General features: G+C 42.1%; 1 protein-coding gene across 1 annotated transcript in view; it reads right to left on the bottom strand.

Moving 5' to 3' along the window:
* Positions 1-359: 359 nt before the first annotated feature.
* Positions 360-16,421, bottom strand: part of LOC308311540 (uncharacterized protein) — a 30,563-nt gene continuing 14,501 nt past the window's right edge. The window contains exons 2-4 of the mRNA XM_080758275.1: positions 14,255-14,477; positions 7,320-7,586; positions 360-4,992 (exon numbers count right to left, since the gene is read on the bottom strand). Coding sequence (XP_080614401.1) covers positions 3,056-4,992; positions 7,320-7,581 — 2,199 coding nt within the window. The 5' untranslated portion in view covers positions 7,582-7,586; positions 14,255-14,477 and the 3' untranslated portion in view covers positions 360-3,055. The remainder of the gene's footprint in view (positions 4,993-7,319; positions 7,587-14,254; positions 14,478-16,421) is intronic.

The following is a 16,421-nucleotide window of genomic DNA, read 5'->3' as shown; positions in this document are numbered from 1 at the left end:
CACAACAGTCATTAAGACATAATGTGAATCCTTCAAAACTGCTCTAAAGGGCACCTACGCCTATACGGACGGCTGCAATTCGAAACTCATGGCCCCCGTAAAATCTAAATCCCCCACCCACCCCTTTCCACTCACTGTATGTTTTCCCTTTTTACTTTTTGACATAGTTGTGTATATTAGTCTCTAAATGTTTTGATGAATTGAAAATGGTGGGCCCTATTGTAAACAAGTGTAATGCTTTATGGTGTCGTCCACTCAGTTAAAAGTTTTTGTTTTGAGTTCTAGGCCTACTTGAAATGTACTGTAATTCTGCAAACTGTCAATGGTGAATTCATGGTGATTAATATTAATCCAGACTGGACAAGACAAATATCCGTTTATTGGTTCATCTTTATACAAAAAAGAAAAGGGATAAAGAAGAAGTAAAAAAAAACATTTCTTGTTTGCCTTTGCTGTGCACCATTGTCCAGAGTACAAAAAATATTTACATTTGAGGAGTTTATTTTAAAGTAAGTTAGATATCCACCATTGAAAGTGACAGATACTGATTATTGGTTACATTATAACCAAAAGTATTTAATATGACTGACTTGCTCTCATGTTCTTAACAATATAGTTCTGGATCGATTCATGTGCTTATGAAACTTTAGTTTGAAGTGGATATTCTTTTCATTTTACAATAAAACCCCTCATTCACTGTTCAACACAACATAATTCCAAGTAATCAGTAGTCATACAAATAAATTACATAAAGGATACAGACAAATAAGACAAGGAGCAATTATTGCTCAGGTTACAAAACATTAATTTGTGAAGCAAAATGTTCAAATGGCTCAAAGGGTTTTAACCACTTCAATCCAAGCATCCGTATTTTGGGGGGAACTTTGGTGGGAAATAGCAGATCTACAAGCAACGCAGTGCGTGTTTGACGAGACTCATATCATCAATATGAATTTGGTCCCGGACCACCATCTGAAAATATGTTGCGCCATGGACCCCCAGAAGATTTGTGTTCTCAAAATGTGTCAACATTACTGAATGCCACAGACGAAAAACTGTCTAAGTCCACACTATTGATCCATAATGTATAAATGATAGATACGGGTTCAGGACAACGAGGCCTTTTCGTGGAGGGGTCAGAATGAAATTTGGACTTAAACTGTTTTTCGTCTGTGGTACTTATTTTGTCCTTCCTTTGGAAAATGCCTAACTACAAGCTCACGTGACATACCTGTAGAATAGATAGATCGACTACTAAAATATAAAATAGGGCTAAATGGTTAAACCGATTTTGCTGGGGACCGACTGGAACCTCACCGAGGACCCCTGGGGGTCCCGGCCTCCCCGGACCCCTGAGAAACACTGCTTTCAACTGAAAAAACAGCTAATTTGAAAGTGATCATCATGGATATGCCTGGGTAATATGCCTGTCCGGATCCGGTCTTGTCATTATACTACTTTGGTGTTGGAGGAAAACAAGACGTGTTCTACTTTGGAGACTTTACTAGGACTCCTCATATGTTCATCATATATGCCGATTCTCTCAAAAGAGCAGTTTGAGGGTAAATAGAGCGAGGAATGATGAGCAGGGCTGTCACGGTTACAACTTTAAGTTGACGATTGTCACACAAATAATTGTGATTAACAATAGTGTTTTTTTGCATTGATCATTGGAACATTACAATTTGAATTTCTGTTTGCCTTTTAGGCTTCGTAATCACAAAAATGACACATATGGCAAATAACTTAAATATACAAAGAAATCACTGACACATCATTTTTAATTAAAAAAATAAATCTTTCCAAAAAATTTACAAAATAGCGGAAATAATTTATCTACAAGCTGTAAGCTTGCTGATCTGCTATTCCTGCAAATTTAGAAAAATGTTTGATAATGTATGGATTTTTCAACATGGAAACAATTGATTATGCAAAAGATAATTGCGATTATCTCAAATAATTGCGATTAGTCGATGATGTAATAATTGTGACAGGCCTAACGATGAGTTAGGCCTCGTCTCACGGGAAGCGAGATGAGGAGAGTTTTCTCCTTGATCTCAATGCTGTGAAGTTTGAGGAGATGGAGCTTCACAGCAGCGGTCATCCCAAGAGAGTAGCCAGGCCACATACCTTTAGGACTTTAATATCTGTATGAGAGAACTAACCTACATATATACCTGTATATAACCTGTATATTGGATCACTTTAAAATAAATGTCTATTCTGGGCCACCTACTTAAAATATCCAAATACACACTTATTTAACAGTTGAAAGGTTAACACTCTGATGCTTTGTAACCTAAACAATAATGTACATGACGGCCCCTACTGAAATGATGGAGAAAATGAATATAAGCCAACCATATATTGTCAGATATTGTTATAAACTGAGTAAATGCATTGTACAGTGAACACCAATAAGGTCTTATGTGCCAGAAATATGTAGTCAGAGTTAATGCAAGCAGATTTTCATTGCTCAGGGCAATCTCCAGAAAGGTATTCTGCACTGATATGAATAAAACAATAATGTATGACTTAAACGATATGAATCTAGATATGCAGCGATATTTTAAAACAACAAATCCTCGATTCAAACAATTGAAGTCTCAATGAAAAATAACAACGATTGAGATACGTACATCGGCAGCTGAAAATGAGATTAACAATAGTACGGTTTGTGACATAGATTACATTTATTAATGAAAACATATTTCCTGTGAAGTGAAACTGATCCTCGTATCATCTCACAAATTCTTCCAAACTTTGCAGTATCTTTTTCCTCAGCCGGCAGGTCTCGATAGAGGCCTGTGATAGCACACCTATCTGTCAGAATATCTATATACAGATTCTACAATGATCCCATTTGTGCCTCTCCTGTAACATTCATTTCAGAGGTGATGCTGTACGATCTGTAAAAGTGTTATTGGTTTGCAGTTGCTTTCAAACTGACTACCCATCCAAATGGATAGCATTGGTTCTACATGGTACATTTGGACGTGTAGTACATTTCATCAGCCTCATGGTGTTGTCATAATGGGTAATTATTCCATCTCACTTACAGTGGGTACAATAAATATCCGGAGAACGTCGAGTGGACATACTGACCGGCATAAAGTCCCGCTGCCTGGTCAGAGGGCAGCTGTATGTGCACTGTGTCCCCTTGGTGCAATGGCAGCACAGCACTCCCTGACGCTTGGTCCAGAGAGCCCTTTTTACATTCGTCGTATGTGTACATTACTGGCTCATTGTTCCTCATCAGAGCCACCCACACGTTCCCTCCTTTGCAGTGGACATGGTACGCAAAATAGTAGACCCCTGGCACGCTACAGGTGAATAGGCCACTTTGGGGATTATAGTTCTGATTGCCGTTGTGCAGAAGCTTGTCGAAGACGATGGGAGAGCCGACGGGAGGGAAGGGGTTCGCGAGCAAGGCGGTGAACGCCGGCATCTCCAGGCCGCTTCCCCCCAGATCGCCACCATTCTTTGGCTTTGTGTAGCCTTGCTTTTGGCCGTTGTAATGGCCCGTCGCTGGGAGGATGTGTCCCAGGTCAGGAGACACAGCAGAGGGTCCTGGGGCGCCAGGGGGTCCAGGCATGCCTGGCTGTCCAGGAAAGCCAGGGGGCCCACTGGGGCCAGTCGTACCTTGAGGGCCGCCTTGCCCAGGAAGTCCTGGTTTCCCTTCACCAGGATATCCAGGTTTACCAGGTGGACCGATTTCACCTTTTGGCCCTGGATGCCCAGGAGGACCGATCGGTCCCCCTGGTCCAGCAAATCCTGGTATCCCCTTGGGTCCCTGGGGGCCTTTCTCTCCCGGTTGTCCCCCCTCGGCTCTCTGTCCTGGTACTCCCGGGGTACCAGGGAGCCCTGGTAAACCTTTGTGACCAGGCTCTCCTTTAGGGCCCAAGGGTCCTGGCAACCCTCTATGCCCTGGCTGTCCACCCTGTCCTGGTAAACCTGGCTTACCTGGAAGTCCCGGAGGCCCTAGCTCACCCTTACCACCTGGCAGCCCTTTGTGTCCTCCAGCCCCCGCCTCCCCTTTTGGTCCTGGGAAACCAAGACCTCCGGGGAGCCCTATCGGACCTGGTGGACCAGGTGCTCCTCTGGGTCCTTGAGGGCCACTGACCCCTGAAGGACCTCCTTGACCTTTGTCACCTTTTGGACCTGGTAGTCCAGGAAAGCCGCCATGTCCCTTGTGGCCTTTAGGGCCTGGAAAACCTGGTTTGCCATATCCTGGCAAGCCAGGACCCCCAGGTGGACCATGTGGGCCAAGTTCTCCTTTCCCCCCCGGGGGCCCAGGTTGTCCTGGTAAACCACCTAATCCGGGTTTTCCTATTCCTGGCAAGCCTGGTGGTCCTGGTGCACCACCTTCGCCTGGTGGCCCTGCCGGTCCTGAATCTCCAGGAGGACCAGGTTTCCCTGGTCCCCCTGGCTGCCCAGGAAGTCCATTCAGACCGGGTTTACCAATTCCAGGGAGGCCCCCTTGACCAGGTGGCCCTGGAGGGCCGCTGGGCCCTTTCATGCCTGGCAAACCAGGCAGACCATGTCCTTTGTCCCCCTTAGGCCCTGGGAGACCGGGAAGTCCATGCAGACCCTTATGGCCAGGTTCCCCTCGAGGTCCAGGCTGTCCTGGGAGTCCCTGACCCCCTGGTTTCCCAATCCCTGGCAGACCAGGAGGACCTGGTAGCCCTGGAGGCCCAGATAGTCCTATGGGCCCTCCACCCCCACTAGGCCCGAGGTCGCCCTTTGGTCCATGCAATCCGGGCGGTCCGGGTTTTCCTGGCATTCCTGGAATTCCAGGTTTTCCTATTCCTGGATAGCCTTGGGGGCCAGGAGGGCCTAGCTTGCCTGGTGGGCCTGGCATCGCATGGCCTGGCAATCCAGGCGGGCCTTGTGGCCCTGAAGGCCCCTGAACTCCTGTAGGCCCCTCTCGTAGACCCTCTCCAGCAGGACCAGGGGGAGGTGGGCCTTTAGCTCCTCTGGGGAAGGTCTGTCCTGTAAATGAGAAGAGAAAGGTCATAATTCACCTACAAGGTGATATGGATTGACTCTAGAATGACGTATTCAATATTTCAATAAAGTTATTCATCATTCAAGTCTCTTTCTCTTAATATTAATGTTTTTTTTAATTAATATTATCTCCACCAACAGCAGGGTGGAGAATTTATTTCATCCATCCATCTGCAGCCTGCCTGTCCATCTGCATATAATCCTGTAGACTACTTAAAAAAACATCTTGTGCACGGTGCCAGCAGGCCAAAGAACTTAATCCCTGGCCTGAATATTTTCGGTCACGGACAGTCGGACACCTGTTATTTCTGTGAATTCATAATCTCACACTCACTGTCCATCCATGTTATGGGATACGTACATGCCAATCAGGCACACACTGTCTGTCCAGCAAACACCAATGTTTTACATTTAGTCAGAGACAGAAAGAGAGAGGGAGAGAGACATGCAGAGTACACATGCATGCATGCACGTATTCAATTAAAGACCACATGTAACACCAACATAATGTGACATGACAGGACAGTCACCACATAGTGACAGATAGGGAAACAATTTGGAAATCTGGTGGCATCTGCTGGTTCACTGCTTTTTGCAGATGATGTGGTCCTGATGGAACCATCCATCTGAGATCTTCAGCTCTAACTGGACCGGTTCACAGTCAAGTGTACATGCGGCTGCTGAGGATCAGCATTTTCAAATCTGAGGCCATGGTTCTCAGCAGGAAACCGATGGATTGTGCAGTCCAAGTAGGGAATGAGAAATTGCCACAGGTGAAGGAGTTTAAGTATCTCGGGGTCTTGTTCATGAATGAGGGGAGGATGGAGAAGGAGATCAGCCAGAGAACTGCTGAGCTCTGTCTACCAAGCAATCTTCGTTACTACTCTCACCTATATGGGCATAAAGTGTGGGTCATGAAAGCTTGCGGATACAAGTGTCCTAAATGAGTTTTTTCAGACGGGTGGCTGGCATCTCCCTTAGAGATAGGGTGAGAAGTTCAGTTATGCAAGGGAGAATCGCGTAACACATACATAACAGAAACCTCTGCTTAACAACTGTTAGGAGGGCTAAAAGCGAAACTGGCTAGTGAAGTGTGGCTCTTACGACCTACTGTTGGACTTGGATGGCACACACTAAGGCTGTCCCCGAATATTCGGGGGTTCGAAAGTTCGGGTTGGCACTCGAATCTTAATTAATGGGCTTGAACCATTAGTTATTTATTTTACTCGAAAATATATCTTGCGAGAATGCGATATGCATAATAAGAGTACTATGTTCATTAACTGTTTCATTAAGGCTGTTGGAAATATCTTGTCTTATTATTAATACTATTTTGGATTTATATAGGCTTTTATAAGATTTAGATGTTATTAATAATGGTGCTTAAATCCTTCCCGGGGACGCGTTGTGAACTTAACCCTTATTTCACTGATATACTATGCACTGTCGCTCGAAGGTTATTTTTTCAATTAATTAGAAACGAATGATTCGGATGTTCGCTCGAACATTTCTGCCGAAGTTCGAGTCCTAAAAACAGGGCTAGGGTACAGCCTTAGCACACACCACTATATTGACGAGGACTGCACGTTAATTCAGCCGTCAATTTGACACAGAATATGCCCGACACTGTTTTGAACAGGGGGGTTCAAAACAATACCCCCGCTCAGGTGGACTGGGACACGGTTACGTGTTTCACCCATACACTGCAATTAAAAATCTCAGACGGGTATGTAAATATCGCATTTTATTATAAAAATACATAAATAAAATTGTGTATTCATCTTTTTAAATGGGGAAAATAGCAAAAAGAATTAGCACATAAAATGTCTCCAAATGGCCATCCCTGCTTTGGACAAGGGCAAATATGTGCTAGTCTACTAAGTGCAGACAATAATGCATTTATTGCAAACTCTCCGGAAGTAGTGTCCAGAATAAAGCGTTTACATGGTAAATATATCCCGATTCAAACGGTGTTATATACAACCCCTCCGAATCTGAATGAAAATTAATTTGTGTCAGACCGGAATGGGATATTCTATTCCAATTGAGGTCTTTACATGAGCATTTTTATCCTGCTATTTAGAATTAAAAACTCATTCTGAATAAATGTTGTCCAATGACCCGTCTAAACTAAGTACTGTATGCACCCCTGTAAATGCAGCCATTGTGCATGTCTGGTCCATACAGTATATGGGCATATGCAGTATGTTCACAAGCCACGGACAGACAGACAGCCAGACAGACAGTTAAGATGCACTGCATGTAAAATGAGGTGATACCTTTAAAAATAGCAAATAATTGTTCACCCTCACCTTTGCCCAGCTCACTCAGTGGCCTCTCTTTGCCCTTGTGCATGGGCAGTTGATGAGGCAGTTCCTGGACATACTGAGGCTGAACGGGCATCTCGTTCCCCAGGTACTGTTGCTGGGCGAAGCCGTCGTTGTACTGCGGCATGGGCTGGTGCTGCTGGAGGGGCTGCTTCTGTCCGTAATACGCCCCGCCGTGGACAGAGGACCACCACGTGCACAGCTGGAAGGCCACCATGCACAGATGGACAGGTCGGAGGAGGTTCATGGTTTCTGCGGAGTAGAGAGAGGAGTCAATCAGAGGGGGGAGGCATATCAAGTAGTACAGATTAGAGGCCGATTCATCCCTCGGCTGGGTGCATGTGTTTGGCCCGACGTACCAACAGTCTGTCCACAGGTTAGTTTAAACCTGCCACGGGTTAGTTGAAACCTGCCACGCATGTCGGGAGCCAGGGGTTAATTTTAGCCCGCCACGGGTTAGTTTTGACCTGACGAGCACCAGCCCGATGGTTTTGTCGGACTAATGCCCCTCGGCTCACCCGGTGTGTGTCTGGCCAAGACAATTAACTGCTCCCCGAGTGCCGTATTAATGGCATCTACTGCTCCTAATAATAAAAGCTAAATCATTTCACCAGCAATGAGTTCAATATAAATATAATAACGGCCGATATGACGTTTCAAATAATCGGAGATCGGATATCGGTCATAACTTCAACATTTTGCATCTTCACTTAGAAATAGTATCCTCTTACTTACTATAGTAATAATAGAATATTGTACTGCATACCATACCATCTTTATTTATATAGCAAATTTAATTATATAACAACAAAGTTGTGCCAACCTGCTTTACAATTAATAATTAATTACTACACACCTCATTCAAAACATACAACACACACAGTGTCACTTTCAGTATCAAAAACAGATCATGCTGTGCTTGGAAATGCCAAAGTATAAAAATGAGACTTCAGACTTGAGGCGTGATTTAAACACTGTAATTATGTGTTCGGGTCACATAGATGTAGGCATGAATGATATAGTTCATTAAAAAATTGCACGCCGAAGTGCAAAAACAGAAAGAGAGAGAGAGAAGAGAGACAGAGAGAGAGAGAGCTGGGTGCACAGCGTGGTATAATTATGTTTACATTATTATTATTTACATTATTTACCATATATTTACCATATTTATTTATTTGAGTTGTTGCAAACTGTTAATAAATACTTCAATCAATCAAACACATACTGTAGGAGCTCACTGAAGGGTGTCTTGAACAGACAGATGCCTCAGTATTGACAGAATTACGTTTGTAACAGTTGAACTAAAAAACCTGCGCGCGCGCACACACACACACACACACACACACACACACACACACACACACACACACACACACACACACACACCTAAATAAGGTTAGCTCTCAAGGGTAGACAATGTGATGTCATTGAATCAGCTTCAACCTGCCCTCTGAATTGAATATTTTGTGACATGGCAGTGAATTGTTCCGAGGTTCTGCAGGAATATAATCATTTTGAACAAACAGTGCCATCTAGTGACAGGCAGGCAGAATGCATTCGGTCTGAACCACATTCTCCACACTACTGGATCAGTGTGCTCTTGAACAGCCTGCTGTCAAAGTCATTGTATACATCTATTCTACAGAAAGTCCCTGACAGAGAATGACTGATAGTACTAGTCGAATAAATATGTAGACTCCTTGTGTGATAATAGTGTTGAGTACATACAGTCACAAAATGCACAGACACTTTTGAATTGACTTTAGCTGGATTTCTAAAATGTTGTCCAATCATTGTCCAAGTTGTAGAGTGAGACTTTTCAACGGTCAGCAGGGGGAAGAGGAATCAAAATGTCTGGCAATGTTAAGTAAATACAATATCACAGCTGAAATACAGGATAATTAACCTGCTAATGTTTGACCTTGCTTTTGAAAATGAACACCCACACGTTTCCAACAAGGGCATTTTCCTGCACCTACGGTGACATCATGTACTTTTTGCACTTTTCGTTGTGTTAAAAGACTTCACCACTTTTCAACCTAAATATATAATTGGTCCTGTTCATATATGAAAGGATACATATGAAAGGAAGGACCACAATCTATCCTTTTGTTTTGATAATGGTGACAAATTGTCATTTTATTTATACTTTATGTTTTATTGCCAATAAACATGTCAAACCGCAGTTTCTAGAGTGCAGTGCGGTTTCCAAAATTATAGATGCATTTGCCCCCCCGATCTGAAAATGTTTTGTGCCAACACAACAGATTGATCAAAAATGTTCAAAAATAGCAATGTACAAGGTCGATTCTAAAAAAGTGCATCTGACAAAACCAGCTATCTCCATTGGAACCCTCAAACTCAAACTGTCTGCTAAAGTAGCCAACGCCACCGCCTGTTCCCCTCTCATTCAAGTATCTGACAACATATAGAGTCACAATACCAACTTTGATGAGGCAGTATTGATTTGTTTAAAAAAATATAAGGTTTTCTTAATTTCCTGAAAAATGCCCGACAGCAGTTATATTTGACTATGTGACATATTATTATGCCACATAGCTGCCTCTTATAACAGAGCAAATGAAAAGTACAGAAAGCCCCACTAAGGTACAAAATGCAAAAGAATGTAATGCAAGCAGATATTATGTAATTATTTGATGTAAATTTATGTGTGCAGCTGTTTGCCACTATGTGTTTAAATCTTAAAAAAATGCTACATAACCGTATGTCGTCAAATCCTTCTATTATACACAATTGCCTCAGTTATCAAACCATGACATTTTTTGTTAGAAGAAAAGCTCACATATTGATTCAGATGATAAGTGTAGTGCACAATACGGTGTAATTCTTTTAAAAAGACAAATGTTTAACGTCCTGTGTCCGTAAGGTAATTTCTGTTTCCCCTGAATTCCTGTTGCAAGCTCTTTTTTTTTCTGCCATTAATAAACTACTTCGTTGTACAAGAGTGTTACGCAAACACATGATGTGCCGTAAGTCGACGTATATTGTGAGCTTGAAACATTTTGAAAGTGTTTAACTCTGTCTGGGGTTTTATAAATATTTAACCAATGAAATGAATTAGAGCTTACGCTTTTCTACAGAGCTCATGCTTTTCTAAATTTCCTGAAAAGTTATCTCTCAAGACAGCTTGAGCTTAAAATATATATATATTATTTTATTTTATTTTTTTGAAAATGGGTTCCCAGATTGCCTGAAAAGTTTTGGACACACAAGGTTAATTTCCACCCGACAGCGACTACACTCTCGTGGCAAATCTCAAACCCTCAGTATGTTGTTGACGTACGTTGGCAGCTGGCCTGGCATCATGCAACAGGCCTGAAAATCCACCTTTCGGCAGGTAAAAGGCAGAGGAAATGAAGGTGCGGGGTAGTCACTTGACCTAATGGAGGAGCCATTAGTTCAAGTGACTACCCCGCACCTTCCTTCCCCCCCCCCAACATGTACATGTCTTTATCATTTTTTGTGAAGTTTGTTGTTATTTTTCATGTCATCATGATTATGAATAGAATACCCAGGACCTGAATGGAAACCGCAAAGACCGCAAATATTAGGCAGAAAGTACAGTACAGAGAGTTGACTGTACTCTGTAATACTGTTTATATTATTGCCAAAAAAAGAATTCAATAAATCAAACACATCACGAGCAATAAAGAAAATATACAGTACAGGGAATTACACGTTGAAATGAGACAATATCATGCACAGTAGATTTAATGGCCAGATAGTTGTGTTTAGGTGTGTGTGTGTGTGTGTGTGTGTGTGTGTGTGTGTGTGTGTGTGTGTGTGTGTGTGTGTGTGTGCTTGCACTGCTATTTTATTCTTGTGTGTAAACGAAATGTCGAAAAGGTGATTAAAATGACAAAGTGAGAACATTTTGAAGCTGGTTGCATCACTGTGGGAACTGGACTGACCTCAACCAAAAAGCTTTGCAGAAGGTCATGGAGGCAGCACAGCGCATCGGTGTGTGTTTGTGTGTGTGTGTGTGTGTGTGTGTGTGTGTGTGTGTGTGTGTGTGTGTGTGTGTGTGTGTGTGTGTCCCCTCTGTCCAGGACACATACATCATGACAGATATTTTTCGCTATTTTTACACAGCACGATCGCTTATTCATACTACCGGTAATTATTCACACAATAGAGGGTATGCGCATGCTTAAAGTGAATGGCACATCGAGTGGCAAAGCAACATGCAAAGTGAGTTTAACATTGTTTAATGTTGTTAAGATAGGACAGATAGGACTTTTCTGTGTGGATGTATGGACTGTCAAGGCCAGAAACTAGACAGCAGTTTTTTGCTACTCAGTAGGCGTTCCTGCATAACCTCCTGGTTTGATGATGATGTCACGCGCATACCCTCTATTAGATTTTTTGATGTTAATAAATCAATAAATAAGCGCTGGACCCATGCAGCGCTCAAGAGTGCAGTTTTAAATACATTGTTTTCAGTGAGAGCGGTGCAGATATCAGCAAGCGCCAAAAAAAACACTGGTAATTAGAGGTTGGGAGATTAGTCGTGAATGATGGCCAACAATCACAACTACGTTGAAAGGACAAGCTATTCATATGGAATTAATACAATAGGAATCTTAGACCTTTTGCTTCACAACTCACATAAACGGTTACACATACGCTGTATACAAGACCATTATTGTTGTAAGTCATCTAATCGTATTGGATTAAGACAGAACAGGAGTGTGGACAAATTCACAGATCCAAGGTTTGAAGACGTTTTGAAGACGGACAAACACGCCTATCTGTCTGAAGACTCAGAGCTGGGGAACGCAAGGAAAATATGCTTTGAAACGTATGGCAGTCAATGACACCGAGATAGCCTGGTCCATACTACATAAGAAGGGATATACAACATGTGCAGTTACTGCATCGTTCCCTTGAGAAAGGAGTCGACCTGTTAACTCCATCCTGAAATCCGGATCCTGTCTGAACAGGGTGTGAAAAAGGTGACATTGTTGGGTCAGAACGTAGCCCAACGTAGTCAAATACAGGCAGCTCAGCGGTGCCGTAATTACACTACTAAATGCACAACGAAATTGGGGCAGGCGCTCGCATTTGACATTCCGTTTCTATCCAAAGTTGAATTTTGCCACTACTGTTGGAGCAGCCATAAACTACACAGGTTCGTCCCGATGTTCTGGGCGTCTTTCTAACGTTAGTGTTAGTAAAAAGCAGGTAAAAGAGTAATGTATGAGGCTGAGCGGACACTTTCCCATTCAATGTAGTAGAAGAGCTGACAGTGTACCCTGCCGATATCTTATCTCCACCTACAGGAAATACGTTGGCTGCGACCAGGGGATCCGTCTCTGAATGTGTCTATACATGTCTCTGATCTGCACCATGTGCGGTGTGGGTATACTGTATCAACTGTGGCCATCCAACACTGGAGGTCACTGCCTTTCCAGCCAGAACTAGAAAAGCTGAAATCTGTAGCACAATATTTCCACCACAAGGGGGCACACACACATCATACAAAGTAGCCAGCCATGATGATCTCTCAGGGATTGTTTCCCCAAAAAAACTACCAGTAGTTCACACAGTGGCCATACAAAAAATATTTTGCAGCTTCCATGTCCCAGACTTCCAGTTTGAGTTGGGAATTTATCAGGAAATGATACTCATTGTGCAGAATGTCCCATTTCACAAGTTTTCAAAATTAAAAATACAGAACAAGCTTTTTTGAAAATAGCCGATCTACAAGCTCACAATGCGTAGCGACACATTGTGAGCTTGTAGATCGGCTATTTTCAAATGGCTGAAATGTAATTTAAAAACTGTCAAATAAAAGTACAATATTTGGATCTGAGATGTAGTGCACTTTTACTTCTACAAGTAAAAGTGTTGGAAATTGGAAATACTCAAGTACAGTACAAATACCTCAAAATTTGTACTTAAGTAAATGTACTTAGTTACTTTCCACGACTGCACACAAGCCCCTCCTTTAACGTCAGCAGTCAAGCCCACAGAAGAAAGAAAAAAAATAATGAATGTCTGCATTGCTCATTCACACTACTGTACATCCATCCAAACAGCAGTCTTGACTGTACAGTAGTCACATTTCCTTGGGAGTTATGCATTGGAGCCCATGATGCTAAATGAGATGTAACAATTGCACTGTGTCGTGTGCCGGGGGGAAAAAGCAGATCTACAAGCTCACAGTGTGTCGCAGACGCGACGCATTGTGAGCTTGTAGATCTGTTATTTTCGGTGCACGCCACGGATCATAAATGAACAATTAGGGGCCCCGGAGAGTGCCGCCGTTTCGTTTGGTTTAGACCGCAGAGTGCTCTCGCAGGGCGACTTTAATCCTTTAAACATGTCGGTGCTAAAGAGGCTGGGAAGCCGCTGCCAAAATCATGGTGTGAAAATAAACGCTGATGGTTGAATGTATGTTTTCCTCTGCGGTGGTATTTGTTGCTCTAAAAACTGAAAAAAGATGTCAAAGAGATCAAATATAATATTCTGATTGAGAGTTGGAAGTATATAACCCCAGAGAACAAACAATAGCCTTGTTTTGCCTCTCTTTCTGAATTAGTGATAAAGTAAACAAACATGCATTCATGTTGCCATCAGAAGGTTTTTCTCTGATTGTATGATCAAACCCACTAATTATACAGCTGGTGAGAAACTGTGTACTGTATATAAGAAGATTCAGAAGATTCTCTACCTAAGCAAGAAACTAGCAAGTTGGAAATTAGAACGCTGATTCTATTAAAATGAAAATTGACTATACACTGACTAGAATGTTGTTGAAAGAAAACATATTGACCCGATCCCGATGCACATCGACAAGTTGACTAGATTAAACATACAATTGCTGTATACAAATACTGTGACACATCAATTAACAAGGCTCTACCTCCCAAAAAGCAAAAAGAAACTTAAATCACCTTTAGAGGCCTTTCCTCGCTGCAAGCTGAAGGCCTCTGCGGTTCCCTAGTCTAGTTCGATGATGAGCCAAGCCCTGTGTTGGCTTGCCTCAAGGTTTTGGCGTCCTCTATTTCCCCTGGCGTTGGGTCACTGCTCCTCCGGGACTTGCTCGAGGCATGAGCGAGGGCTCTGACACGGCACAGCTAGGGATCCAGCCAGGCGTTCGCTGCTGTCCAGCAGTCCCTGTGCAAAGAAGAAGAAAAGCCAGGTTGAATGGCAGGCAGTGAGGCTCCATGGCGTTTCTCGGGAGGCTGGGGTTTGTAACACAGAGTTGCCATCCCCAACCAGATACAAACTAGGCCTTGATACAGTTTCCCAAGACACACGTTTACTTGTTTTGTGTGTGCACGTGTACGTGTGTGCGTACGTACGTGTATTACTATACTTGTGAGGGCAAAAATGTAGAGTAGAATATTATGTTTTAAAAAAAGATTTTGTAGAGTTCGACTTACATAGGAAAAGATTCAGGTTGGGGTTAGGAACAGTAGACGAGAAGGTTCACAGATGCCGCCATTAAAATATATCTTACACACGGCCTATTATTATACACTTCTTGGAAGTGAGTCTCTGTGTTGGAGGCCACAGGTGGCTTGTAACGATGACAATGGAAAGTGTTTGTCCTTCAAACTGCGCATGCAGGCACTTCACTTCAAAACAGCATTTGCTTAAATCATAGAAATGGTCTGATATTCAAGAGCAATGTGCTCCAGTTGAAATTATCTACTTTGTAGTATGTAGGCATTGATAATCAAACTTCAAACTAATTAAAACAAGGTCACTACAAACCAAACAGGTTATATCCTACTACAGGGGTGGGCAACTTTGACAATGGAGAGGGCCACTAGGCCTATATTTCCACACTCACTCCAGAGAACCACATTGGGCGTAATATTACTTTGCAAAAAATAGCTGCATATTACTGGTAGCAAAAATAGCTGATCTACAAGCTCAAAACATGTCGCACTGTGACGCATTTTGAGCTTGTAGATCAGCTTTTTTTGCTATATTTGAATTGAAATCCTGAAAAGTCCCTTTTTATGTTAACTTTATGAACTAAATACAAATACATTGGACATAAATGTACTTCTACTTCTTCTTTGTAGGACCACTTCACCACTTTTCAACCTATCTTCATATAATAGGTCTATTATAGGTCTATATAATTATAATAATTATAATCATGAAGAAATGGCGCAATTTTTTTCTACTGTGGGCAGTTCAGAAACCGTCTTCCAGTGACATCATCGATGGGGAATACAAGCTAATAGAAACTGCAGGCTTTCTAGTCCTGAACAGTTGCAATGCGAAAATGGAAGCCATCGTTCTCACGATAATGAAAATCTAAACATTATTGTAAAAAAATCTTGTATCAAAAGAAATCTGCCTAATGATGATGTCACTGGAAGACGTTTTCTAAACTGCCCACAGCCCTCCTATGAGACACAGACTGAGTAGAAAATAATCGTGCCATTTTTTCATGATTATTAGTGAGGACCTATTATATGAAGATGGGTTGAAAAGTGGTGAAGTGGTCCTTTTTTTTTTTTTTTTTTTTTTTTTATATTCTTTTTTTTTATAACTTTATTTATAAGATTTTCATTTTTGTAGACAAACAACCCCACATATACCCCACCCTCCCCGGTTCCATCACAAAGCAAGACAACAACAACACACACAAAAAAAAAACAAAAAAAAAACCATCATAATAAAATAAACAGGTATTAAAGGATATAAATAATAAATTAAGTAAATACAATAAAATATTTTTTTTGCCTTTTACTAGATTAAGGGGCTACACAGTGAACCAAATTACATGTAGGAAAAACACTTAGGACACATCATCAAAGGACAGTGAGTCGGAGGACAGTGAAAGGGTGAATTCAAGGAAAGGGGACCAAGCCTTTACAAATTTCTGGCGAGATTTGAACCTGTTGTATCTGAGCTTCTCCAATGGAATAAAGGATAGAACATCCTTGACCCAACTTGTAAATGTTGGAGGTTTATCAGATTTCCAATTGCGGAGAATAAGTCTCCTCGCTATGAGTGAAGCAAAAGCTATGAAATTGGCTTGGGAAGAAGTAATTGGTGCATCGTCGTTGGGAACTCCAAATATAGCAGTTATCGGGT

Source organism: Protomyctophum bolini, assembly GCF_963924005.1.
Source record: "Protomyctophum bolini genome assembly, chromosome: 24".
In the NCBI taxonomy this organism is placed as follows: domain Eukaryota; kingdom Metazoa; phylum Chordata; class Actinopteri; order Myctophiformes; family Myctophidae; genus Protomyctophum; species Protomyctophum bolini.
This window is presented reverse-complemented; position numbering and strand designations above follow the sequence as displayed.